At 40.7% G+C, this 25785-nt stretch overlaps 1 protein-coding gene across 3 annotated transcripts in view; it reads left to right on the top strand.

Moving 5' to 3' along the window:
• Positions 1 to 25785, top strand: part of LOC114551675 (metabotropic glutamate receptor 5) — a 62990-nt gene that overhangs the window by 21995 nt on the left and 15210 nt on the right. For 2 of the 3 annotated variants that reach the window (XR_003691981.1, XM_028572654.1), the window contains exons 2-8: positions 11474 to 11709; positions 12988 to 13109; positions 13826 to 13949; positions 14708 to 14876; positions 16966 to 17092; positions 24067 to 24184; positions 24414 to 24600. Coding sequence is in view for 2 of the 3 variants with exons in the window: in XM_028572654.1 (XP_028428455.1) it covers positions 14718 to 14876; positions 16966 to 17092; positions 24067 to 24184; positions 24414 to 24600 (591 nt within the window). In the remaining variant the exon portion in view is untranslated. Of the gene's footprint in view, positions 1 to 11473; positions 11710 to 12987; positions 13110 to 13825; positions 13950 to 14707; positions 14877 to 16965; positions 17093 to 24066; positions 24185 to 24413; positions 24601 to 25785 lie in introns of those variants that run through there. The other variant, XM_028572660.1, reaches the window with a different exon arrangement.

Below are 25785 nucleotides of genomic sequence, written 5' to 3'. Positions count from 1 at the left end.
CTTCCTCTTTCGACTCTATTTGTCTAAACTAAGCTTATTACTTGTATCTGGTCTCCTACCTTTATCTACTCCACACTTCTAATGATTGGAAGTGAATTTGTCCATTAATGAAAACAAACTGTGTTGCTTCCACCACTGCATTTGATCATATATACAAAAAAGTCTTGTGTTGTGATGTTTTTGTGACAACTACTGTTACAAAACAAATTTTCCCCATTGCTTTTGACATAATTTCCATGGACATTTTCTCGATGAAAAACTGTGATGGGAGTGAGTTTGAACAGGGCCTGAAGGTCAATACTAGGCCTGCACAATATTGGAAAAAACCGACATTGCGATAGTTTTTCATGCAATATATTATGAGATATTAAAAGCAAGCAAGTGCTGCGACTACTCTTCTGAAGTGATTTTGGAGAAGGAAATTAGATGGTTAAATACACTGGTTGACTCACATGACACCATTGTATTCATGTAATACTATTAATCCAGGCTAAAGTCAATGATAGTAATAATGCATGCATGTTGCTTCCTCTAAATTTCAGGTTGTGGTCGACTAGTGGGGCCTGCTTGTTTGTTAGATAAATTGATCAACATTGATTGTGATTGGTGGTTGGCTGTGCATGCAGGCCTGCATGTCACGCACTAGCAACAAACTCTGTGTATCCAAGAACACTTACATCAGTGTATATTACGTTATATCAGACACAAGCTATGTTTACATCCACTTGTCAATCGAATTATCTGAAGTTCGGTAAAAAAACTAATGCGAATAAAGCTGGTGAAAGTGTGTTTCCATCCAACAGCTTTAAAGCGAATAAAAACCTGTGCGTAATGACGTCACATGCTGTTTTGCAATTAAATTGGTATATTGAATTGATTTGAGACATTTTAAGGTGTTTCCATTCATTTTCGCACTGAATCGCACAACATTCAAGCAAACCTTTGCAAACAAAAGTTGTTGTTGTTAATATTAGAAGCCAAGGAAGCTACAGTGGGCCTTTGGCTGAGGGTCTGATCCAGCTCATCAAAAAGGTGGAACTTGCCTTTTATTTTCACTCCGGCATCGCTGTGAGACAACTCTCTTTTCTGAGACGTGTATCGCTGTTTGAGCACCTACCATTTACTCCGGAGGACGTCCCACAGCTTGTCGTAACCTTTGTTTGTCATTTCCTTCCCGAGTTCCTGATAAATTATGGCATTTCTTAGATTTTTGCTATCTAAAATAGCCGTTATATTTTGCTCGTAAATTAAATTCAAAAAGTCTTGTCTCCTCGTTCTCCCACTTACATCTGTCTTTGTTGACACCCGTCATGTGTGCAAAACGAGCGGAAATACTGGGCGGAAATGCACTAAAACTTCTTCTTCGTTTTGTGGCGGGTTGCAACCATAAAAGGACCTAAAACTTAATCGCAATTCATTAAGTTATTTGGCAAATAACGTTTCCATCAGCGTTTATTGCATAAGCCGTAAATCGATCAAGATAAAATCCGATGAGACCGAATGAATTTCCTTTCAGTCGATATTCAAAAAATAAGGCATTTTTCATTCGATATCCCTTAATTCGGATAAAAACGTGTGGATGGAAACATAGCTACAGACTGCTGTTGTAGATTAGTGTTACGTTTCCAGCTTCGCAGCTCCGAACCATAACGTTGTTTCTTTAGGCTAACTATATTAGCTTTAGCCTGGCTGTTAGCAGCTTTCTGCGGTGAAAAATGGCCGGGAGACGTTGTGATAACGTTGCATTAATCAGGTGATTTAGTTTGTCTTTGCAGCGAACATAAAACACTGACTACTGTATGTTCACTATCCATGGAAAAGTATGTGCATCACTGTGTCAGCAGCAGCTGCCGCTTACGGTACTTTTCTACACACAAAGAGCCTCACTTCCCATAACGATAAACCCCGTTGGACTAACGTTACGTCCCATAAACACGCTGCCTACATGGCCACCTTTCTTAAACATGGATGTATTAAGAAAACGTCTTAAAGGGGAAGGGTTGCCGGTAACAATCGTGTAAAAGGAGAATGGTGAAAGTTTACTTTACTATCAAGCAGCAAAAAAGTTTAAGCATTAACATTGCAACATCTGATGCGACTATTGCGCATTGCACATCGCGATGTAGACGATGAAACAAAATATCGTACACGAGTGAGAGTGAATCGAATGGGTTGACTGACCTTCGCTTTTTGCTGTGTGCTTATAATAAAAAAGGGGACCGCAGTAATCCAGCTTCAGCTCCATGAATGGTCTACTTTTGGTCTTCTCTTCTCATCCTCCCCTCTTTGCCTGCCTGTTTGTTTCTCTCCATCAGTCCCTTTTGAATATTTTTGTCTCTAACTTTTTTATGTCTCTGTCTTCTCTCTCTTCTTCCTTGACAGTTTTGTTTCTGTCCCCCTGTCACATATGAAAATTAGCATCTGTTGCATGAAGCCCAGGGGAAATCAGCAAAGTTGCCAAAATCTGAAATACATTCTGTATGCCTAAAGTAGCCTGGACAAAGTGTGTGTGGGTGAGTGTGAGAAGGAGGGGGAGTGTGACAGACAGTTGAGGAAGTTAAGGCATTTCTAAGGTTAGTTCGTTTTGTTGATCTTCAGTTTGAAAAAGGGTCACTTTAGAGTTTGAGGCTATGGAAAGGGTTGAGATCAGGGTCCAGAATGACACTGAATCCCTGGAAGGTGTAAATGCTTATTTCCAATTGTGGTAATTTATATTTTTTAAGATGAAGGATTTAATGCTTATTTTGTTGAAACTGAATTATTTTGCATGCGTTTGTCTGTGTCAGACATTCCTTGATTTATTTTTCTTTTTTTCCAGGCAGTTAGGTAACTGAATTTCAGTGATGTCAATGCCAATGTTATTATGGTTCTCTGAAAGATTAAATAATTCTCTGGAAAATAAATAGCAAATGCAAGCAACAGAGAGAAAGAATAAAATGGAAGAAGGAAACAACAATTTGAAAGATGCAGAATCGATTAAGAAAATAACACAGATCGGCCAATGCAGTGTTTCCCACAGATTAGAAAGCAATTTGTGGCGCGGGGGAGACGACGACAATGACGACCCGTGTCAGACTGTTGGGGGGGGGGGATACTTATTTTCGTAGCAATCAATCAAAAACTGAGGAGGACACGCTGTTGGATGCTGTCCTCCTTTCCTACTCTTTCTTCAATGCCCAACAGATCTATCTCTTTCTCTCCCAGTGACCCTGTCTTTCTGCTTGAGCAGCACTGGTTGAAGCCTGAAAATACTGTAAACAAATTAATAACATAACTAATTACACTGGTTGGACTGTTCAGCTCTGGTTCAGACTGATACCTCCGGTTCAAGCAGGTCCTCATCCTCAACACGTGCCTTTTTCAGTTGCAGAAAATATTTTTCAACACTCATCTGCATGTACGCAGAAAACATTCAGTGTAAGAGTAAAAAAATGACATAACTTTATTTATAATAAGTTTATTTGATTCACAGCTGCTACATATAGTGTTTTGACCTTGACAGCCCAACTGCATTTTACCGCAAAGTTAACTTTCTAAAGCAGGCGCAATCGCTTGTTTGGTATGAGTCGGGTCAGGACTCGAACATTAACACACTGACAACATTGTATTCAGAATATAAAAATATTTTTTATAGCACTTTTTAATGTGTGATAGTATTAAGGTGTTCCAGAGATACCAACCTTCCGTGAACTTAAGAATTTTGCCAGCCGTCTTCTCTCGTTTTCATGGAGACAGACGCTGTACACGGAGGGGAGGGGTGTGTGTGTGTGTGTGTGTGTGTGTGTGTGTGTGTGTGTGTGTGTGTGAGTGAGTGAGTGTGTGAGTGAGTGAGTGACGGAGGAGTGCAGGGAAAGGAAATGCAGCTGAATGAATACGCTGCGTGTTTTAAATAGCGTTTAAAAAAAAAAGAAAAAAAGATTAATAACGAAACACAATATGTGGCGGCCGGTGTTGATTGTATGGTGCGCCGCAACAAATTAGTCTATGTGGGAAACACTGCAATGATAAATAGAAAGATGGATAAATAAATGGCTAGAGAATGCACAGCGACAACACCCAAGAGCAGCAATAGAACAAGAAAAGTGTGGGAAAGGAGTTAATCAGCGTGAGAGAAACAGATAAAGAGAGAGGTATGAAGTAGAAGAAATGGAGAGATAGGGGGGAAAAAAAGAGATCTAGGGAGAAACGAGAAACTGGAAAAAGATGAAAGGTGAGAGATTGTCAGAAAAAATTTAGACAGAGTGCAATGAAGTGTGGCATTGATAGATGAGTAAAAGTGAACCTGCTGTCAAGGTAAGCAGGCGTCGGGTGTTCTGCTGCGTGTGGGCGTATTAATGAATGACGGGCGTATAAAGTGGTCTGATCACTCACATAATTACACAGTTGGGTACACACATTGACACAGGCCTTGCATCCATCTCTCTCTCTGTCACACACACACACAAACACACACACACACACACACACATACACATACATACACACACACTCTCACACACAAACACACACACATCATTTGGCTGAGACTGTTTATAGATGAGGCTGATACTTTCTGGTCAAATTACAGTTTGTTTCCTAAAGCCTCACTCTAAAACTCTCGCGTGAATTAATGGATTATTGCATTTTTCTACGCCTCTCTATGCCACTTCTATTACTTGTCTATGCGCTACATAGACAATAAAAAAAAATAAAGCTTGACTTTAACAAGGGGTGTGTCAAGTAGCCTGGAAATCACGGTATACTATACTAATATTGTGCTTTTTCATCACACTTTTAGGCTTTTCCCTCTTCCAAATCCAAAAGCCTTTTATCAAAGAACCTCAACAACTATAACATATATTATTGCATCATAACATGCAACTTTGTGAGCTGTCTCTCTTTTTTTTTTTTTCTCTGAGTAAAACGATTCACTACATCATTACAATCCAGGGCACTGAACCGATCTTTTTCACCATCCATCAGTGAGAAGAAGCTGACTGATCTGACTTTTATATCACAACTTGTGAGCTCTCTCTTCTTCAAAAACAGTGATTAGCAAAAAGCACACACAACCAGTGTTTTGCATGCATTATCTGATTTGGTTGAAATAGTCTGCTGCGTATTACTTTGTATGCTGACACAAAGTGACAATTGTTGCTATGCCGTGGTGCTTTGGGAGCCTTCAACTACCTTGACTTAAATGTTGGCTTATTATGAACAGCGGCATTTTGAATGAAATAAATAACCAGATACACACAATCCTTTGGACGACATCTATGTTTGTTCTTCTATATTTGGTTTCTGGGTTTGAATTTTGGCAGCAGGGCTTGTCCGTGTACAGCTGTTGTGCTGTCGACACTGTCGAAGTTTGGATGTCCACAGACATGCAGAGCAGCTAACATTTTATTTATTTTATTTTTACGCTCTTGTCAGATTGTTACTGTCTGTGTGTGCTCAATGTTCTCTTTCCCACTCGTGTTGTCTGTTCAGCTAATTAATGTTGTCAGGTTTGGTTGGTGGACTGCTGGTGTGTTTGTGTATGTATGGTTGTAAGCAGCAGATGCTCATCTACAATCTCTGCCAGGTTGCCATGGCAGCTAGAGAGTGGGTGGGTTGGGGTCGGGTGGCATAATATTATTGAACTCAGACATTAATTACTAAAGTGACCTATTGGCAGCACAGCTTCAGATCAGATTCAGATATTTTGCCAATACAAAATCTGTGACCTTATTTTCCCGGGCTTAACCAATCTTACTACAGTGATTAGAGAACAATCCAAATTTGTACCCTGATATAACAACTCTGAAATTGAAATGCATGCCTCCACTCTCTACCCTCTCATCAAACATATTGTATCGTGACCAAACACAGCACGACTGAGGTCAAAGGGAATCAATAACACAAATTAACATTTACTTCATGCTGTGGATCCCTAAAACACTGTGGCTCATTCACTGATCAAATATTATCAACTCATTTTAGTGCAGGTGAAATGCTCAACAGGGATGGCCTTGTTTCGTTGTGGGGATATAATCATACATTCACCTCTTTAATTGGTTCTGTTTACAATACAGAGCTCATGCTTTGATACAGTCACCATACTTTTAACTGTGACCTTAACCATGATCACCTTTTTTCTACTCAATGGTCACAGTGGCAAACCTTACACTTACTACTTGGGCATAACCGTTTTCAGTGTTTTTTGTTGTTTTATAAACTCTCTTAAATGAATAAGCAAATCACTTTTACTTCGATGCAGATTCTGATCTCCATAAAACTAAGATAAGTAAATAAAGAATAATAAAAAAGATAAGAATGGCCCTAATGGATTTAGGAACAGACTTGTGAATTTTGTCAGACTAACAATCTCCGACCACCCTAGTTGGCCACAAGAAACAATTTCCAAAGCACATACACGTATGCATGGTCATGATTTCTAGTCAGTTGTATTTTACAATGCACAGCAATCTTTAGATGCAAGTGATCAATGGAACAGACAGAGACAAATAGTCTAATTCTAACTCTAGGAGCTGAAGCGAAGGCATGAATGCTTAAGTTAAATAGGTTACCAACTTAAATTGTTGTTCATCTAAGTTGTGTTGCTCCATAGAGACACAATGGAAAATTGAGTTCCTGGTAAATTGTCTGAGCTGTAACACACAGATTTGCTGCTTGTCGTCACAGCAACAGTCTGTCGGGGAACTCGTCCATTGACTGCTTTTGTTGAAAACCCACTCTAGCGGTCATATGGAGTCAAAATCTACTTGGCTTTAATCTAAATGCAACTTTCTTGTTTTCTTGGAAAGAGAGATGCTGACAAAGGTCTGCCATAGCATTCTGCTTCTCGTACTGCTCACATAGGCCATTAATAATGTGATCTACATTTCAGCTCTGTGATGTCTTTTGACATGTGTTTGTATTGCATCCTTGCTCAGTTGTGATTATAGCTGGTTGAACTCTGTCGGTTGCTTTTAGTATTCCTGTAACAAATCCCTCTGGCTGACCTTTTTGCTGGAATTCAAAGAGTCAAAAAATTCTGGCTTGAGATGGATTTCACAACCAAGAAAGAACCAAGTGAAAATTAATAATCACTCGCAAATGAGTTCCAGTTTCCATTTATACTTCGAATGAACAGAATGGAAAGGCAATGGCCCCAGGCCTCAGTATGTAGAATTGGTTTGTAAAAGTTCTGCTTAAGGTACTGCGTTGGCCTACAACACTGGCATACTGTACTATTATGCAAATAGCATTTCCAATATTGGTAGAGACAGGCAGTCTAATGTTAATTGAATAGGAGAGAGAGAGAGAGAGAGAGAGAGAGAGAGAGAGAGAGAGAGAATGTGTAGGTGTGTGTGTATGCATACACTTAAAATCCAGTGTGCTCTAATGAGACACACAGTACAGACAGCATGTAGAGCGTGGGGTGGAAACCATGACAACGGCCTTGGGCTCTTAGACATGTGGAGACCGAGAGAGAGAACCAGGATGTCATTAAGAACAGTTATATTGTTTAAGAATAGAGTGAGTGATTGATTAGCTTATTTTATTATGACACACACACACACACACACACACACACACACACACACACACACACACACACACACACACACACAGAAAACCCCCCCCCTCCCTTACACACACACACACACACAGACACACTCAGATACACATACACACACTCCCTTTGCACTCTCATAAATGTATACCTTTACCCCTAAGACTTCTAAAGCCCTCTCCTTGCGGTACTGTAAATGTTGATCAGTTTGTGTATGTTTGTTGCATTTGGTTTAAAGTCCGTACAGCACACAAGACCCTATAAGCTGTAGTCTTAGACTTAAGGGCAACGACTGCAAAGCTCCCTCAAATGCACAGGGCTATGCAGAGGGCTCACCAGCGCACCTTAGGTATTTTGTGATTGGAGGCATGTATCTTCAAAATGGGGTGGGACTGGGTGGAATCAATTATGATACATTATCAGTGTCTGTGTTGGGGCTAGTGTCAATAATCGCCAATCACATCAGCTCCCCTCATCCCTTTTTAAAGCTGTGTACCATGATTTACTGACACTTTGTAATTGAACAGAGTAATCTTCTAATGCTGGGTGCAAATTATCAGCCGGATTGGATCGGGAATAATCGGCGTCGGGTGTGACAGCTGATCGTTTTATCCTGTGTAGTGTGTCATAGTGGACGACAACCAACGCCAGATCTGGGGCGACAGAAAGACTAGCATGTTAGAAGATGTTCCGCCACATGCTTGACTACTTTGACCAATTGAGCCACACAGCAAATGCAGCACGATAGAGACACAACATACAAACATGTGTTTGAGGTATCGTAGATGTGTGTACCTGTTGCATGCACAAGAAATAAAATGAGAAAAACCGTAAAAGATAGGCCATATTGACAGACGGATGCAGTGGAATGTGACAGAGTTGGGGGATGGTGAAGAAGAGGAAGGTAGAAAAACAGAGCGAAGGGGCTCAAGGGAAAGCTGAAGGTGTTGATGAGAGATGGCGAAAGAGACAGTTGTGGAGAGAAAACTAACTGTATGTAAGAGGACAAAAAAATCTATCAACAGGATTAGAAAGCGCTGACCAATGTGATCACTCGTGAATCTTTTTGATTTTATTTCTTCTCTTTTCTCCCTTTCTCACTTTCTTTATTTCTCACTCTTTTACCTACTGTGTCTTATAATGTCAATACAGGATAGTGTTAAACAAAGACTTGGAGCAAATTCCCCGTGAATACCCCGAATCTTATTGATTCTTTGCTCAGGGGAGTTACTGATTGATCTATTGTGAGGACATGCGGTGCGATGATAGCACTTTGTTTCTCTGCATGGGACAGTGTCCTACATATGAATTTTTATCATTAAGACTCATTTTACAGAGATAGGGTAGTGATTGCATATGTCTACGGGTTATCACCAGTCAACCGATAAGTGATTGAGTCATTTTTAAAGGCCCAAATAAGTCAAATTAGACAGATTGATAATAAAAAGACAAAGGTGAGGAATGTCTGGAAAGAGAAATATTATTTTGTGAAGCAAATGGTTTTTTTCTGCTTTCTATCCTGTTAATTGTCCCCCTCAGATTTATATTGTGACCCCTTTGGGTGCCCCCCTATGTTGGGAACCACTGACATAAACCATAACTGGTTAGTCCAGGCTTTGTTTGGAGTTCATTTTTAATTTTTTCATACAACTTGTAGTTTTTTTTTTAAACAAATATGACACACATCACAAACGTGCACACATTTATTTGGATGGTTACAGGCATGGTCTATGATGTAATGATGGACGTTTATGACCAGTGCTTAGAGGCAGAGGGTGATGAGGAGAATGAAAGAAAGAAGAAAAAGAGCGACAGTTAGAGAGACACAAATGGTGGCAGATGGAGAAGGCAGTTTACACACACTCACACACAAACACTTTGGGTCTCCAATCAGAGTGAGGCTGGAAGGCCTGCTGTAGGAGAAAATGAGTATTTTTCTCTGAAGGCTCAGAGAAAAAGAAAAGTGAAAAGAGAATTTCCACTGGAAGAACGGAGGTCCTGCTTGAGGCCATGTTGGCAATGTAGTTGTGAAAGAAGGAGAGAAGATTTGTCATTTACATCCACTTCTCTCTTTCACTTCCTCTCTTTTATCTCTCTCACACACACACACACAAACAAACAAACAAACAAACAAACAAACAAACAAACACTCACTCACTCACTGTGCCATCTGTGCTTCCTTGAGGAGCAGTAAACCCAAATCCTCCCTCACTCAAAGTTAGCTTTTCTGAAAGTTTGGAGAATTGGATGTCCTCATTTGATGTCTTGGTCACTGCAGTTTCAGGCAACTGTGTGTGTGTGTGTGTGTGTGTGTGTGTGTGTGTGTGTGTGTGTGTGTGTGTGTGTGTGTGTGTGTGTGTGTGTGTGTGTGTGTGTGTGTGTGTGTGTGTGTGAAATAGGTTTTATTTGTTATGTTATGGATATTGTTGCCTTCACCTCTTAAACCCAAAATGTAAAATCATCAAATAACAGGCTTATCTCTCTAATGGGCTCTAGAGGCTGACACACTCATCTTTGCATCTCATCACATTTTGATTTTCATGTACTCTACACGCTCAGCTAATCAGGTTGATTATTTCAACTAGCACTATTAAATCCTATAGGGGCTGCCCCTTTAAAAGGTCCACATACTCTAAAGCTCACCTGCCAGAGGGTTCCTTTTAGATATTAGAGGCTCTCTCATAGAAACAGGGGGCTAGATTTATCAAGCCGTTTGCACCTGTTTCCAGGCGCTATTTGGTCGCAAAGACGGACGTAACCGATGCGGGCTATTTATAAACAGGGCACACTTGGGTAAAACCGCAGATTGTCTGCCCCATGAGCGAGAAGAGACAAGTTGCGCTTTCAATATGCGTTCGTGGGAGGGTCGTGGGGAAAGTGGGAGTTCCACCCAAAAAGGTGGGAGGATAAGCGCAAAGTGCGCCTAATTATATATTCAGTCAGTAAGAGCGCGCCTCTATTCTGCGGGGGAAATTCTCCGCCTCTTAAAAGCAGGTCTAAACCAGCCGCAATCGAGTTTCCTCGTAGACCTTTATGCCGCTGGTGAAATGGCAACAGTAATTTGAGCAAGACAAAGACATAGGCGAGGCTAAAAATATTTTCAACACAAGAATCACACTTTGTCAGTGAACACAACATCATTTAGCGTTACAGATCAAGCAGCCATGCAATATTAGAGTTACTGGAAGAAATCAAAGATGACATTGAATCACCCACTCAGCGTTCACATTCCATTCCAGCAGTTGTTAAACTCCTCGCTACATTACAAATATTGGCAGCAGGATCATTTCAAACAGTCATAGCATCAGCAGTGGGAATATCGCAGTCTGCACTCAGCCATATCATAGCACAAGTACCGCTTCGCTACAGCGCAATTTACGGTATAGTGGGCGGAGAAAGACACTGATTGCCTGATGGGTGTCAGGGTTGATAAATACTACGCAAAATGTGGAAGCATAGCGTGCGCTATTACCGAATAAACAGACGCAGCGCAAACTGCGCTAGTGTTAGTAAATCTAGCCCACGGACTCTAAAGACAGTAATTGAGACCAGATAAGGTGTAAGAGTTGGCTACTGGGAGGCTTATTCGAACAGTCCAAACTGTCATTGAGTAACCCCCATTATTTCAACCTTCAATTATGATAGTAGTACCAAAAATCCCTTTGACAATTTGCCCAAATAGTTTCACCTCAGTCTTCTACCAAAGACGTCTGAAAAGCATAAAATGTCAAATTAAGTTCTCTAAATGGCTTGTGCAGCATAATATCAGCATACCATGGAATGATCAAATGATTTCCACCACATATTCAGAGGAAACAATGCAAATTTTGTTTTGATTGTGAAACAGTGGGGTAGGTATTTTCATTCTTACAGATACATTGATGGAGTTTGCTTAACTTTTGTAGTTAACTTGTCTTTCCTTGTGTTTCTTTGCAGTGATGGATGGGCGGACCGGTATGATGTAACAGATGGCTATGTTAGGGAAGCTGCGGGTGGTATTACCATCAAGCTCCAGTCGGCTGATGTGAAATGGTTTGATGAATACTACCTTAAACTTCGTCCTGAAAACAACCTCAGGAACCCTTGGTTTCCAGAGTTCTGGCAGCATCGTTTCCACTGTCGTCTCAAAGGTCACCCACAGGAGAGCAACAAATACAACCGCACCTGTAGCAGTGAGTATAGATACAAATAAACATACCTGCAAACTTGTCACTTTTCGGCGAAAATCGCCGTTTTGAATGGGGAAATGTCATCCACGTGAATCATGTAGATCCGAAGAGTTTTTATTTGGGGGGGGGGTCCGAGACCCGGTGCTAATACGGCACCGGTGCCTTAACGACCGTTATCTACCGGACCGAATAGCAACTCTTTCGGTGCCTTATTTAGGTGCCCCTTAAATGCCTCTGCTTCTCTCTGATGCTCCGAAAACGGACGTAAGAGGGAACAGAAACCTCGCCGCATGAGACACTAATTACGGTAACACTACACTCGATAACAGCTAACGTTAGCCTACCGTTAGCTAGCAGCTGGAGTAAACACGGTTACAATGCTGACAGCTAAACAATGTAAAAGTGAGTCTGTATTTCACTGGAGAGGATTCCAACAACAGTCACAAATGCAATGCATGCAGTTGCGTTCACTTGAAATTTGCCTTGCCAGCCTTGTGCTGCATTCAAAATTGTTGTAAAATACCCTTTTCCCATCCAGTGGTTATTAATGGAATTAACTGGTCAAATAATTTATTGTTATAAGTTATTATTAAATTTTTAATGAATCATTTAATTTTGTGAAATGTACTTCTTGAACACCTGTAGCAGTGAATATGGCCAGAGACAACACAGGGTTTCTGAGTTACAGCTGTATTGTACTTCTGTACAAGTATAGCAGTACAAGTTCTGTACAACAACCATCTATGTATGAAGAAAGAGAGAGGCTGCATTGTTTTAGTTTAACATGGCTATAGTCAGAATCTGCATTTTTATTGACAGGCTTTCATAATGGCCACTATTAATGCAAATAACACACACACACACACATACACATGCACAAACACACGCACACACAAGCACCGGTTTAAATCTGCAGATATCTCTTGTGGCTGTGAGTGCACCTTCCCTTTATTTCTTTGTATTCGTCTCCCCCCATCTTTCTCTCCATTCATAGGCAAAACAGTATGTGTGTGTGAATATCAAAGGGAGTCATGTCTCATGCATTCTAATGAAATGAGACATAAAATAGAAATGAACAGGACACAGAAAGAGGCAGACAGAAATGAGACGTGGAGGTGGGAAGTGGCCTATGAGAATAAATGAGAGGAAAGAGAGTCGTCTTTGATGTCAGGAAAAGAGCACACTGTGTTAAATAAAAGCTAGAAATGAAAATGAATGGTTTCTCTGATATACCTGCCTTTCTTTTTTCATCCCCCCCACTCTATCCACCCACCACTGCAGAGCGAGAGTCGCTTCGGCAGCAATATGCACAGGACACTAAGATGGGGTTTGTCATTAATGCCATCTACTCAATGGCATATGGCCTGCATAACATGCAACGGGCACTCTGCCCAGGCTATCAGGTAGGTACTGCTCTGATGGATGAATAGAGGGACATACTAGGACAAAGCAAGGAGATAAAGGAGGGAGATGAAGGGGTGGAAAGGGGGAATGGTGGGACAAAAACAAGGTACCAGCTGGGTATTGCTGTAATATTACACTTGACCTTGTTTCCATGGTGGCACAAAAGTAAATGCATCATTGCTGCTTAACTTTTAGAGATTTTGGCACATATTAGTTGTAATATTTTTGGAATAAATTTAGATTTCATCCTTGCAGAATGTAAACTGTAATGTAATATTTCAGACATGGGTTCAATTCTCACTAAACTTCATAAGATGATTCAACTTGGCATTGTTCACGGTGTGTGAAACGTTGATTGGACGAAAAACAATACCTACTACACTGCACATTTCACTTTTCATGAAACGTGGATAGATGATTGACCTCGTCTGCTCGTGTTTTGATTGCTTAGTTTATCTTTATATTATTATGTGTTAGTCCAACTGCACATAATCATGTTTTGAGTATAGTTAAAACTAATTACAGTGAATTCATATTTTTACTGTTCATATGTCATTGCATTCAGTTCTTTGAATTTTATTAACATAAATGGCCAGTGACCACCAATACCAAAGTTACTCTACTTGTTGACACAACCAAATACTTAGAAAACCTTGTAAAGCTGTGGGTTATGGTATGACTGTTGGAAATGACATGATTGTTCATGTATTTTAAGGGACTGTGTGATGCAATGCGACCTATAGATGGTGCTACACTGCTGGACTTCTTGATGAAAACCAACTTCACAGGCGTGTCAGGGAAGGAATCTTATTTGACGTAAACGGAGACTCACCTGGCAGGTACGCACTGTAACTCAAGAAAGATGTCATGGATTTCTTTTTTGTGTGGCCTTTTGGCTTGCGTGGTCAAATGACACGACCATGTGGGTGTTAGGCCAGCTACACACTGGCTGCGTGGCGTGAACGTGTCTGCTGCGTGGCGTGTCCATTTTTATTTTGGCTCCTATGTTAACAGGTTAGAGCTTGCACACCGCCTGCGTGACTTGCACATCTCTGGGGCGGCTCGAGCCGCGCCGAAAACGCGTTCATGCTAGAAATAGAACCAACACCTATTTATCATGCAACACGCAAGCGTGTTGGAAGCATTTCCAGGCTAAATAGAATAAGAAAAGGATGTGTATATGTCATTTTGACACAAATACATATTAATAAGTGACATGTTGATGTTTGAACGTCTCTAGGTTTTGACATGAATGCAGATATCAAATATTGCACCTGTCAATACAAAACTAAACATTCTGTAGTCTATTTTGCCGTCAATACTGCCGACGTTGTCTTTGCTGTAATCAAATCAGTATGTATTTATGTTTAACATAAAGTATACTACTGCTTGAGTGCAGTAATCATTGGGAAACCTATATGTGTACAGACAAGGCTAGCAGCAGCAGCGCTGCGTCAGACATGTTTCTGGTGTGTAAAGACAGTAAAATCCACGCAGCTCACACGCAACAGAAACGCCACGCTCACGCCACGCAGCCACGTGTGTAGCCGGCCTTAAAGTGTTGGATGTATACTATATGTGTACCTTTCATACACAGGTATGAAATAATGAACTTCAAAAAGATGGGGAAGGACTACTACGACTACATTAATGTTGGCAGTTGGGACTACAGAGGCTTGAAGATAGATGATGATGAAATCTGGCCCAACAGAGACGGCATAATCAAGTCAGTCTGCAGTGAACCCTGTGACAAAGGACAGATTAAGGTAAGATGACTCACACAGTTGGTCTGGTTACACAGGGCATTTTTCAAGTATTAACTTTGCACTTAATAAACGTTAAAAAGGTTTTTACAGGCAATATTTTGAATCCAGCACCTGAACTGTTTTTACCATACATTGCAATTTTTAATATGTGGAATAAATTAAACATTATTTTTGCTACCTCTTTTAGATTAATTAAAATGTCTTATAGGCCAGTTAAATTCTAAACAAGATGGGTGTATGAGGCATCACAATTATTTCAATCAGGAGAGACTTTGTTGCAGATATGGAAATATTTATTATTATAGATGAGCATGATATGAACATGGATACATGAAATTAGAGGGAACCAGGAGGTCGAACGGAGGACCCGTCCGCCAGAAGGGACTCCGGTTGCAATGGTTGACGAAGCCCGGAGGTGGAAGGGGAGGAGGGTTGCACTTTTGCCTGAGAAGACAGCTGATAGCAAGAGAGGGACATAAAGTACAAGCAACATGTCATTCTGTGATTGGATCATGATTTTGTGGCCAATTCTGATTGGTTTACTGAAGAGTGCACGCCTCTTAACAGCTGAATAGAATTAGGGAGAAATAGTGGTGATTGCAGTCATAGAAGTCTTCCTGAAGGAATTTGTGCTGAGCTTCATGAGTGGAAAAAAATGAAAAAAGGCTCCCCGTAATACAGTGGCTGGTGCATATGAGTTGCAAGCATTCTGCACAAAGGCCAGTGTTTGGTTGAGAATTTACTTGTGGTGTTGGGTGGCACAGGATGTGAAGGCGTGGCGCATGATGGCTGGGTTCAGTAATAAACTAGTCAAGGAAGGTTTATGAACTATTTAGTGAAAACAATGACTACATAACATTAACAGATAATTTAGAAATAAATAATTATTTACATATTAAACAAATTAGACTAAAAGATTATGCAGATACGGATGAAAATATTGCGATATTATGCTGCATCTGACAAAATTACAGGGTAGTTGTTATTAGGGCTGCACGATATGAGAAAGATATGCGATAACGCTGTTGAATATCGTGATTAAGATATTATTGCGATAAATAAACAGATCAGGCTATTAAAATGTACTCAATTCTGCCTTTCTGCTGCTTTCATTATTGTTTTCATTATTGTGTTAAAATACAACAAATTGCATGTGGAATTTAGATCAAATGAAAGGAAAGTGTAGCCATGCTGTGATTTGTCAATTAAATCTGGTTTGTTTGCCAAATGTTATGGTTCAGCAGATAAAATACCTGATTTACCTGGAGCCCAAATGTTATATGTATTAACAACCTAATACTATACTATGATCCATGCACAGTTATGTTTTTATTAATCTCAACACTGTCTCCTCCTAACTCCGAAAATCATATAAGACTAAGATTTTCTACAGTAAATTCTTGTTAATTTTCTTTGTTAGATCATTGTTTGTTTTATGAAGTGTTTTAATCCATGTTTTAATCCATGTTTTGGGGATCCTATGCATGCTGTTTTGTACTAACGTCATACAGGTCCGTGTTGCACTCATTAAGATCTCAACTAAGCAGATTTCTGTCATTCAAACAACTCTGAGTTAATAAAATAAAATTATGGGTTTTATTCAAGCTTGAGTCTATAAATACAATTAATAATACACGCACGGAGAACTGAGGGCTTGGTCAGCTCCGGTTAGCTCCATTATAAAGATAGGGAGTGGAGCAGACTGCCGCGGAGAGGGTGAACAACCAGACTGATAAATGACGTTCACAGCGGTGTGGCCGCGGTGTTTCTACGGCTTATTAGTACAGTTAATCCCACGGTAAGACCACCAGCAGCATGCTACTACTAAATGGCTCTGAGCCTGAAGTGAAGTGTTGCCGCTGTCATGCCCACGGCGCAAGACTTAACGAGGGGGAGGGGCTGAAGGCCACTGGTCTGTGTGCGCTGTATAAAATGCATCGTTGATTGAAAAAAAAAAATATATATAATTCAGATTTTATCTACTTAGGCGGGGCTCAATCTACCTGGGCGGGGCGCCCAAGTAGAACCTATGTATGGGAAACTTTATACAGTAGGTACACACAGACATTGTGCACTCTGTCCCTTACAGGTCATCCGTAAAGGTGAGGTGAGCTGCTGTTGGACGTGCACTCCCTGTAAAGAAAATGAGTTTGTGTTCGACGAGTACACCTGCCGAGCCTGTGAACTGGGCTCCTGGCCTACTTATGACCTCACAGGTCAGTCTCTGTATGTTTGTGTATGTGGCTGCATGTTTATAACATGTAGGTGCAATCCTAGAGACATTTCCACTTTGCCAAGAAAATACTGAAGCACTTCACTGAGCACACGAAGCTACAGTATTTGCTCACGCTCCTGCATGAATATCCTTTAATATCAATGCAGTAGTAGTGCTGCTACTCGAAGGAAACCGTGCAGTGACCACTGATACGTGTGTGCATGTTTGTGTGTAGGGTGTATAGGTTCCAGCATATTATTATACAGGAAGTCCTGCGCCAGTTACAGTACATTAGAAGGAGAGAAACAACCTCTCCCCCCCGCCCCCCTCCACACACACACTCTCATCCCTTTAATTTGTTACCAACATGGTCACCAATGTTAATTATTTGCATCAAGAGCAGCTTTCAATGCAAATGCACTTCAGTTGCAATGCTAATTTATTTCTCTTCCATTGTGTTCGAAGCGGTTGAATATTGCCTTGTTATGCTTTCAGCTGCTCATTATACCGCTTGCTAGCTCCTCACCAAGCTCAATGATTAAAACATGAATGGAGCACGGCGGAAAATTCAGATTGAGCTTCACTGCCAGAGAGAGAAGCATCCTAAGCTAAAACAGGCAGCAAACTGGCGAGAAAATGACAGAGAAAGTTGACAGTGAAAAAAGAGGGTGATAAAAAAATTAAAGAGTGATCGGAGTTACCAGCGTATTGCTTTTTGTGTGTGTGTGTTGTGTGTGTGTGTGTGTGTGTGTGTGTGTGTGTGTGTGTGTGTGTGTGTGTGTGTGTGTGTGTGACTCATTTCAACAATAAGTACTGCATGTCCCCCAGTGGGGCTATATGGAACAGTAATAATGAGGTGTAAACAAACTGATTGCCCTGTTCCTCAAGCAGACAGTTTGATCTCTCTCCCTCAGGCCAAAAGAGAGAGTGAGAAAGATGAAGAGAGAGAGAGAGATAAAGAGGCAGAAGGAATATGACATAGTGCAAGGTCTCAGCTGGCAGGGACAGAGGTACAGTACAGTGGGTTTGAAAACCATAGAAAGCAAAAGAACAGTTTTTAGCGACGCAATAGAGCAAAAACAAGAAAAAGAGTAAGAGAAAAGTGATTTAGAAACATAAAGAGAAGGAAAAAGTGAGTCTGAAAGAGAGAAAGAGATGGAGGTGAATAGAGGCTCCAACAGAAGCAATAGCCAGGGAGAGTAAAAGGCAGGATTAGCTTTGGGATTTGAGCCTCTTCACTGATTCCTCAAAGTTCAACAGTTTGAGTCTGAGAGCGTTTGAAGGAGTTTTCCTCAAAACTTTATATCGACTGAACCCTCCAAATGGTCCCCCTCCCTTTTAATGCATCAGTTTGTCTTCGGGTCAACCACAACACGATTTCCTGCAGGTTCTGTGAACTAATTGTATATTAAAATGCAGACCTAGTCAATGCTTTTCAACTGCTCTGAGAAAACCCATGAGGAAAACACTAATCTGGGATTTTCAACCCCAACATCTTGATTTATGTGGGCCGGATTAATTTGAACTAAATTCTCAGCAAGTGCCTCCCGCCTTAAATGTTTACGGGTGGGTGGGCCTCATCCCTCATTGTTAGGCAGAACAGTTACTGTAGTCCTTGTCTCTTCAAGAGGGGGTATGCTTAAGTAGTAAAAAAGCACTACCTCCATGATGTTGAGCAGTTACATTTACACACGCAAGTTATTCCTAAAATTTGGACAAAATGAGATTCAGATCTGTGATTCTGCTGTGAAGCTGCTCCATTTCGACTTATGTATTTATGGTCTTTAAATTACATTATTGGATGAATTATTATTATTATTATTATTATTATTATTATTATTATTATTATTATTATTATTATTCTGTTTTACACATGCTGTTTAACACACACTTCATTATGTTCCATACCTTGCAGTGTTTTAGATTATGAGTTTGTTTCCGTCCCACTGGCTCCCATTCAGCAATTATGCTGATGTTTATACCCCTGATGTAACTACTTCACTGATTTGATGAACTTCATTGAACCTGTTAAAGACAAAGTCATTCAATTATTTAAGTCTTTTTTAATGACTCTTCAACTCTCTCTGCGATTTGCAGTATTGTGCGAACAAGTGTGTGTGCATGCATGCTTGTGGGTGTTTGTGCTTGTCTGTGAGAGAGAGAGAAATCGTAAGGGCAAGAAAGAAGGAAAGAAGGAAGGAAGGAAGGAAGAAAGAGAGGATTAAAAAGTGAAGAATCATAGCGACCGAAAGAGTCTACGTGTGTCCCTGCTGCTACAGTATGTCTAGACCAACCAGACGGATAATTTCAGCAAGTGTTAAGACAGTTTATAATTAGAACTGTCCCTTTAATTAATGAAACTTTATCCCCTTGCCTAGCAGAAAGACAGAGATGGAGGGAGGAAGGGAGAAAGAGAATTAGGAGAAAGGTGGGAGGGATGAGGATGAAGGGCGATAAAGGTGTATATTTTATATAGGTGTATATTAGGGGGGAGAGGGATAGAGTGATGAATGAGGCATTACAAAGAAAAAAAGAGTGACAGGAAAGAGATGTTACCGTTCTTGAATTTGTCTGATGATTTCGGTATCGTCCCTTACCGACAGATGTTCCAGAATCTCGTTGTCTCTCTAGTTAGACATTTTGTTTGCTGTCTTTGTCTAAATCACCCTCCTCCTTCACCCTTGTATGTTTGTTTTCTTCCGGTTTTGCGTGAGTCGCATGAAACGTCATCAACTCGCCCACTAGCTTGCTGTGAATTTTCACACTTTCATCTCAGTTGGGTTTGTGGTGCATGTTTGGAAAGGGGCTTATAGAGACGCAGATGGAGGGATAAGAAAAAAAAGGGTGGACAGAGAAGTATGTATTGCAAGGCCAAAAGGCATGCAGTCTGAAGAAGGTAAAATCTTCACTAAATGAGCAATAGTGAATGATGAAGCAGGCATGCTGAAAAATGGGTACAATATTTGTGTTTTGATAATGGATTGATTACAGATTTATGGTAACTAAATACTCATTCACAAGATGCTGGCTTTGGCTGTAGGCAATGCTTGTCAGTCACTTATTTGTTAAGACTTTCCCACCTGGACACCTGTGGTTCAACACGCGTGCGTTGAACCCTGACCTGTACTAGAGGTGTGCATCTTCACTGATCTCCCGATTCGATTACGATTATCAGGTCTTCGATTCGATATCTCGATGCATCAAAAAACATTTTTCTATTAAAGCCATTAGGGCTGCACAATTAATCAAATTTTAATCACGATCACAATTTTGGCTTCCCACGATCAAATTTGCGTGATCGAGCGATATTTAAAATGCGTCATAGAACGCTCCTTATCAAAGTTTTTGCAAAGCCACTCTAGCGCTCCATAAACCACTGTCTGATCACGTGCCTCTGTGAGCCAATCAGAGTTGTTCCCGCCACCGCGCTGCTTAGTTTGTAGATGTAGACAGTCACAGAGGACAGAATAACGTGAGGAAAATTCCACAACAGGTAGCAGTCGGTCATCATAAGCCGGTCACAATGTTTACCAGTTTAACAGTAAATGCAACATTTTGTCCCGTCTGTTTTGTTTTTCAGACAACAGCAGTGACCAGTGCTAGTTTGTGTCTGTTAGCTCATAGCTTTAGCAGCAGACTGTTTGACGTCCCGCTGTTGGAAATACAGTCACACTACACCGTTTAGCTGTCAGCATTTTAACTGTATTTAATCCAGTTACTACTGTGGCTAACAGTAGGCTAACGTTACCTGCTGAGTAACGTGTTATTAGTGTTTACTAGCGTGACATGCAGCGATGTTTATGTTGCCTCTAACGTGGGTTTCGGAGCATTAGAGCGCAACGCAGACATCTAAGTAGCAGTGTAATGAGCCAATGAAATCTGCATTGCTATTTCGTCAGGTAGATACCTGACAGTCGCACAACAGCTGAAATGGCATACTCCTTCACAGTATCCTTCAATAAAGGAGGAATGTAGCACAATATGGATGTAAAAGCAGTTATAATTAGCCTATGTGACAATAAAATTTGTTTTGGTTAAATCAACAAATAATCGTGATAATTAATCGTGATCTCAATATTGATCAAAATAATCGTGATTATCATTTTGACCATAATCGTGCAGCCCTAAAAGCCATATAGGATATTTGACTTGACAAACTTGCATTGTCAAGTGCAATGCCCAAGCTGCAATACGTAACTTTAGACTGGAATGATGAAGTGTTTGGGTTCATTTCTTTAAGGTAGCTACCACGAAGGTTTACCTAGTTTGGATTAGTCATATACCACCCTACTTTTAGCCAGCAAATCTATTGTGCTGTATTGGAATAACTGACCCCAGACAACTCTTTAACAAGAAAGGTACTGTTTACTGAACAATAACTTAAATGTACAAATAATATTTAGCTGTTAGATTGAATAACAAAAAAAACATAACACAAATCACACCTTTCAAATATGCTAACTGCAATATTTCTTCAAATTATATTACACACAACTACCCCTTTACCCGTTTCTCTATCAGTTTCCACTTAAAACCCTCCAGCTACGATTCCTCCTTACAGCAGTTTCAATGTAAAACTTACTCAAACCCTATTAAACCATTGTGTTAACACACACCTACCCACCCACACACACCCACACACGCCGAGAGGAAGAAAAAAAAAGAAAAGTTGCAGGCCGGATGGTAGCTCATGTGGACGTGCAGCAGGACGTTATCTTCAGTGAAGCAAACCCACAGAAGAACTTACAGTTAGCTGTTAGTCCAAGAAACACAGTTCAAACACGAAAACGAAAACCAGTCACCAGCTACGGCAAAGTCCTCTTCATCAGGGAAACACGCTGTCGTCCTCTCCGGTCCGAAATCAGCGTCCTCCGAACCAGCAACTCTCCGCCGTTAGCTCCAACTTTAGCTAGTCAATTAGCTCCAACTTTAGCTAGTCAGTTAGCTCCAACTTTAGCCACACTAGCACGTTTGTTCTCAACCACTGCTGTTAGACAGGAAAAGTGTGGCTACACCTCTTCAGCTTCGTTATTCCACTTAGATCTTCTCCAAGCTAACTAGTGTCTCTCAATGTTTCTCAGTGTTTTCTTTCCTCTTCTCGATTTGCAATTCTCTCCACTCTCCCGTGTCTCCGTTCAGCCTTTTGCGTGCGTGTGTGTGTGTGTGTGTGTGTGTGTGTGTGTGTGTGTGTGTGTGTGTGTGTGTGTGTGTGTGTGTGTGTGTGTGTGTGTGTGTGTGTGTGTGTGTGTGTGTGTGTGTGTGTGTGTATGTGTGAGAAACGGGTTAGGCTATTGAGACTGTCATTTTTCATTTGAATATTTATGCCGCGGCCGGAAAATTAACGAGCGACATCATTGCGTTATGTATTAACAGTCTATGGTTATAATCGATTATGGTGGGCCACTGCATCGATGCAGCATTGTCCATGTCCGTATCCCGATGCATCGATTATTTGATTATTTTCAACACCTCTAACGGGTTGTCGGTCACCGGAAAAAGCGCTGTACACTGAGACTAAACCTGCATCAGATGTGGGTTAAAGCTTAAAGGTGCAATATGTAATATTGTATGTAATACTGGCAGCTAGCGGTTAAAATAGTTACTGCACTACCAATTCAAAATACTGGAGAGTCGTCTCCCCCGCCCCCTCCTGCCCAGACTCGAAGTTCACGGAGGTTGCCAGGCTGAGACCGCAGCATTCACAACAATGTTGCTAGACGCTTTTCTCACATAGCCAGACATTACTCCACAGCACAGCGGAGTAGTTAACGGTAGATGCTGGCTATATTGACAGTCATAAAAGCCCGTGCTCACGCTGAGCTCTGTAACCAACTGACAGACACACTTTTTCGGCTTAAAATTACAGTATGAACCGCTAAAAACACAACAACCTCACTGTCCTCTCCACACGCCAGTCAGGCACACTTCCTCGGCTTAGAATTACAATACGAAACGCTAAAAATACCACTAACTTGCCGACGGAACACACTTCATTGGCTTAGAATTACGGCAACAATCGCTAAACACACTGCAAACTCAAAGTCCTCTCTTTCCGATTTACAGCCCCCCTCTCGTGGCTTAAAATAACTCACCGTTGTCGGCTGCAGCTGCTGAACTACACGTTGTAAACAGCCATGGGCTGCATGCCTGGTCCTCCCGGTAACGTTAGCTAGCAGTTAGCATGGCGGCGTTAGTCAGGACCAGTTGGGATCACTTTACTGGCTATGTCTCAGTTGTTTTTGCGAGTAACCAACTCGGATACTCTAGCTATATAATTCAATGTGAGTACACAAATGTTGAAATGACAAAAAATGCCCATCCCTAGTAGCTGTGATAAATTAGCCTGAAGCTAATGCTTACCTGTTCAGGAGAAAATAAGCCAACTCTGCGTCCTTTTGGGCTCTAAGCTGTCTCCATCTTTCAAATACATCTCCAATATTTACCAGGGGGTTGTTACGTCTCTGGTCACGCAACTGTTAGAAACATGCTGTTTTCTTTTTTTTATGTCATGTAGAATCTATCTCCGTTGATCCTGTTCGTTTGTTTGCTGCTTTCATGGCTGTACTACCGTTTCAGCTGGGTTTACGTTTTTACAGGTATATCTGGCAACCCGGCCTGGCTGTCAAACTGGGCCGTTGATAACAACACACAGACCAAAACATAAATTCCGTCACGGAATGTAAATTTCAAAAAGAAAAAATACTGAAATTAGCATTGTTGTCAGAAAAGATAGTATTTCAGTTTAACATGTTTCCTAAATATCTGATGAGGCATTGGTGTCATTTTTGGATTTATTACAGTACAAATATTACATATTGGACCTTTAAAGTAAAAGGGTAGATATAGATAATGAATAAAGACAAAAGTATGGCTCACTCTATATTATCTAGTTGCTGAGCTTCACACACATCAAATAAAAAAGTATTTTTGTAATTTTGTTTCAAGAACTGCATCTCCACATACCTCTATCCCCAGGCTGTGACCTAATCCCAGTGGAGTACCTGCGGTGGGGAGACCCTGAACCCATTGCTGCTGTGGTGTTTGCCTGCCTCGGTCTAATGTTCACACTCTTTGTCACTGCAGTCTTCATCAGGTAATGAATCTCTCATCTGTCTCAGAAAATATATGAACTGAGAAAAATAATGCAAACAGTGCTAAACTAGACAGAGATACATACTATATATACCCACTTTGCACTTTCCATTCTTTTCTTAATGACAGTTTACCTGAGTGTGTTTAAATTCTTGCATATATACTGTATTTCTGCATGTCTGTGTGTCACTTACATGTTTCTACACATAATTGTTGTGTAATGTGTTCAGGTTCCGGGACACCCCAGTCGTGAAATCTTCCAGTAGGGAGCTGTGCTACATAATACTGGCAGGAATCTGCCTAGGGTATCTGTGTACCTTCAGCCTCATAACCAAACCCCATGTCATCCACTGCTACCTCCAACGACTAGGAATAGGCTTGTCACCTGCCATGAGCTACTCTGCCCTTGTCACCAAGGTAAGGATTGAGTTATGTAGTGAAATAAGTATGAGATGTAGTGTGCAGTAGGGCTGCACAATATTGGAAAAAAATATTTCTTTGCCTGGGATATATATTGCAATATGAAAAAACACTAACTTTTACAAAATGACATAAATAGCTCTATTTGGAAATAATAAATCATTCTCGACTACTTGGGGGATTTTGTAGGGGAGTGCATCTACATAGAAAATGTAGTTGTGATATGAAGTGAGGAGAGCCTCGCTTCCCATAACAATAAACCCTGTCGGACTAACGTTACTTCCCATACACACGCTGCCCACATGGCCACCTATATTAAAGAGGAAGGGTCGGCCGGTAACAATCATGTAAAAGGCAAGGCAAGGCAGCTTTATTTGTATAGCACATTTCAGCAACAGGGCAATTCAAAGTGCTTTACATAAAACATTAGAGCAGTTAGAAAACAATTAAAAACAATAATAAACAAATTAAAAACATTAAAAGCAAGAATAAAATTGATAGTGCAGTATAAGAATAAAAGTTACAGTGCAGTATAAGAAATTAAAGTTAATAAAATAGATTATTTAAAGAAAAGCAACATCAAAAAGATAGGTTTTTAGCTTAGATTTAAAAGAACGGAGAGTTGCAGCGGGCCTACAGGTTTCTGGGAGTTTGTTCCAAATATGTGGAGCATAAAAACTAGGAGAACGGTGAAAGAGAACTGTGAAAGTTTCCTTTTCTTTCAAGCAGCAAAAACATTGTAGCATTAACATTGCACGTCCTGCGATCTGACTATCGCACATGCGCACATTGCAATGTAGACAATGAAACAAAATATCATACAGCCCTAATGTGCAGCAGTTGTGATATGTGTAGGGCTAAAGGAATTACCTCCAATGACTTGGATTACCCCTGTCATTAGATCTATGCTAACCTGCCTTGGTCATCAATGGTCTGTAGAGGAGAGCCACAGAAAAGCTTCAGATGCTGGAGAGTCAGTCAGCAGCAGGGATACAGCTGTGGGTGTAAGCAGAACTGTGGACCTAATTAGAAAGAAACAACAGGGGCTATAGTCCCCTGATACTGCAAATTGTTATCCCTTCCATTCCTTGATGGTTAGAGCAAGAGGATACGGGTACCATAAAATCAGATGCAGGGCACAGGCCTATCCTATCCCTGCCTTCCCATAAGATATTACCTTGA

Source organism: Perca flavescens, chromosome 3, assembly GCF_004354835.1.
Source record: "Perca flavescens isolate YP-PL-M2 chromosome 3, PFLA_1.0, whole genome shotgun sequence".
NCBI classification, from domain to species: Eukaryota; Metazoa; Chordata; class Actinopteri; order Perciformes; family Percidae; genus Perca; species Perca flavescens.
This window is presented reverse-complemented; position numbering and strand designations above follow the sequence as displayed.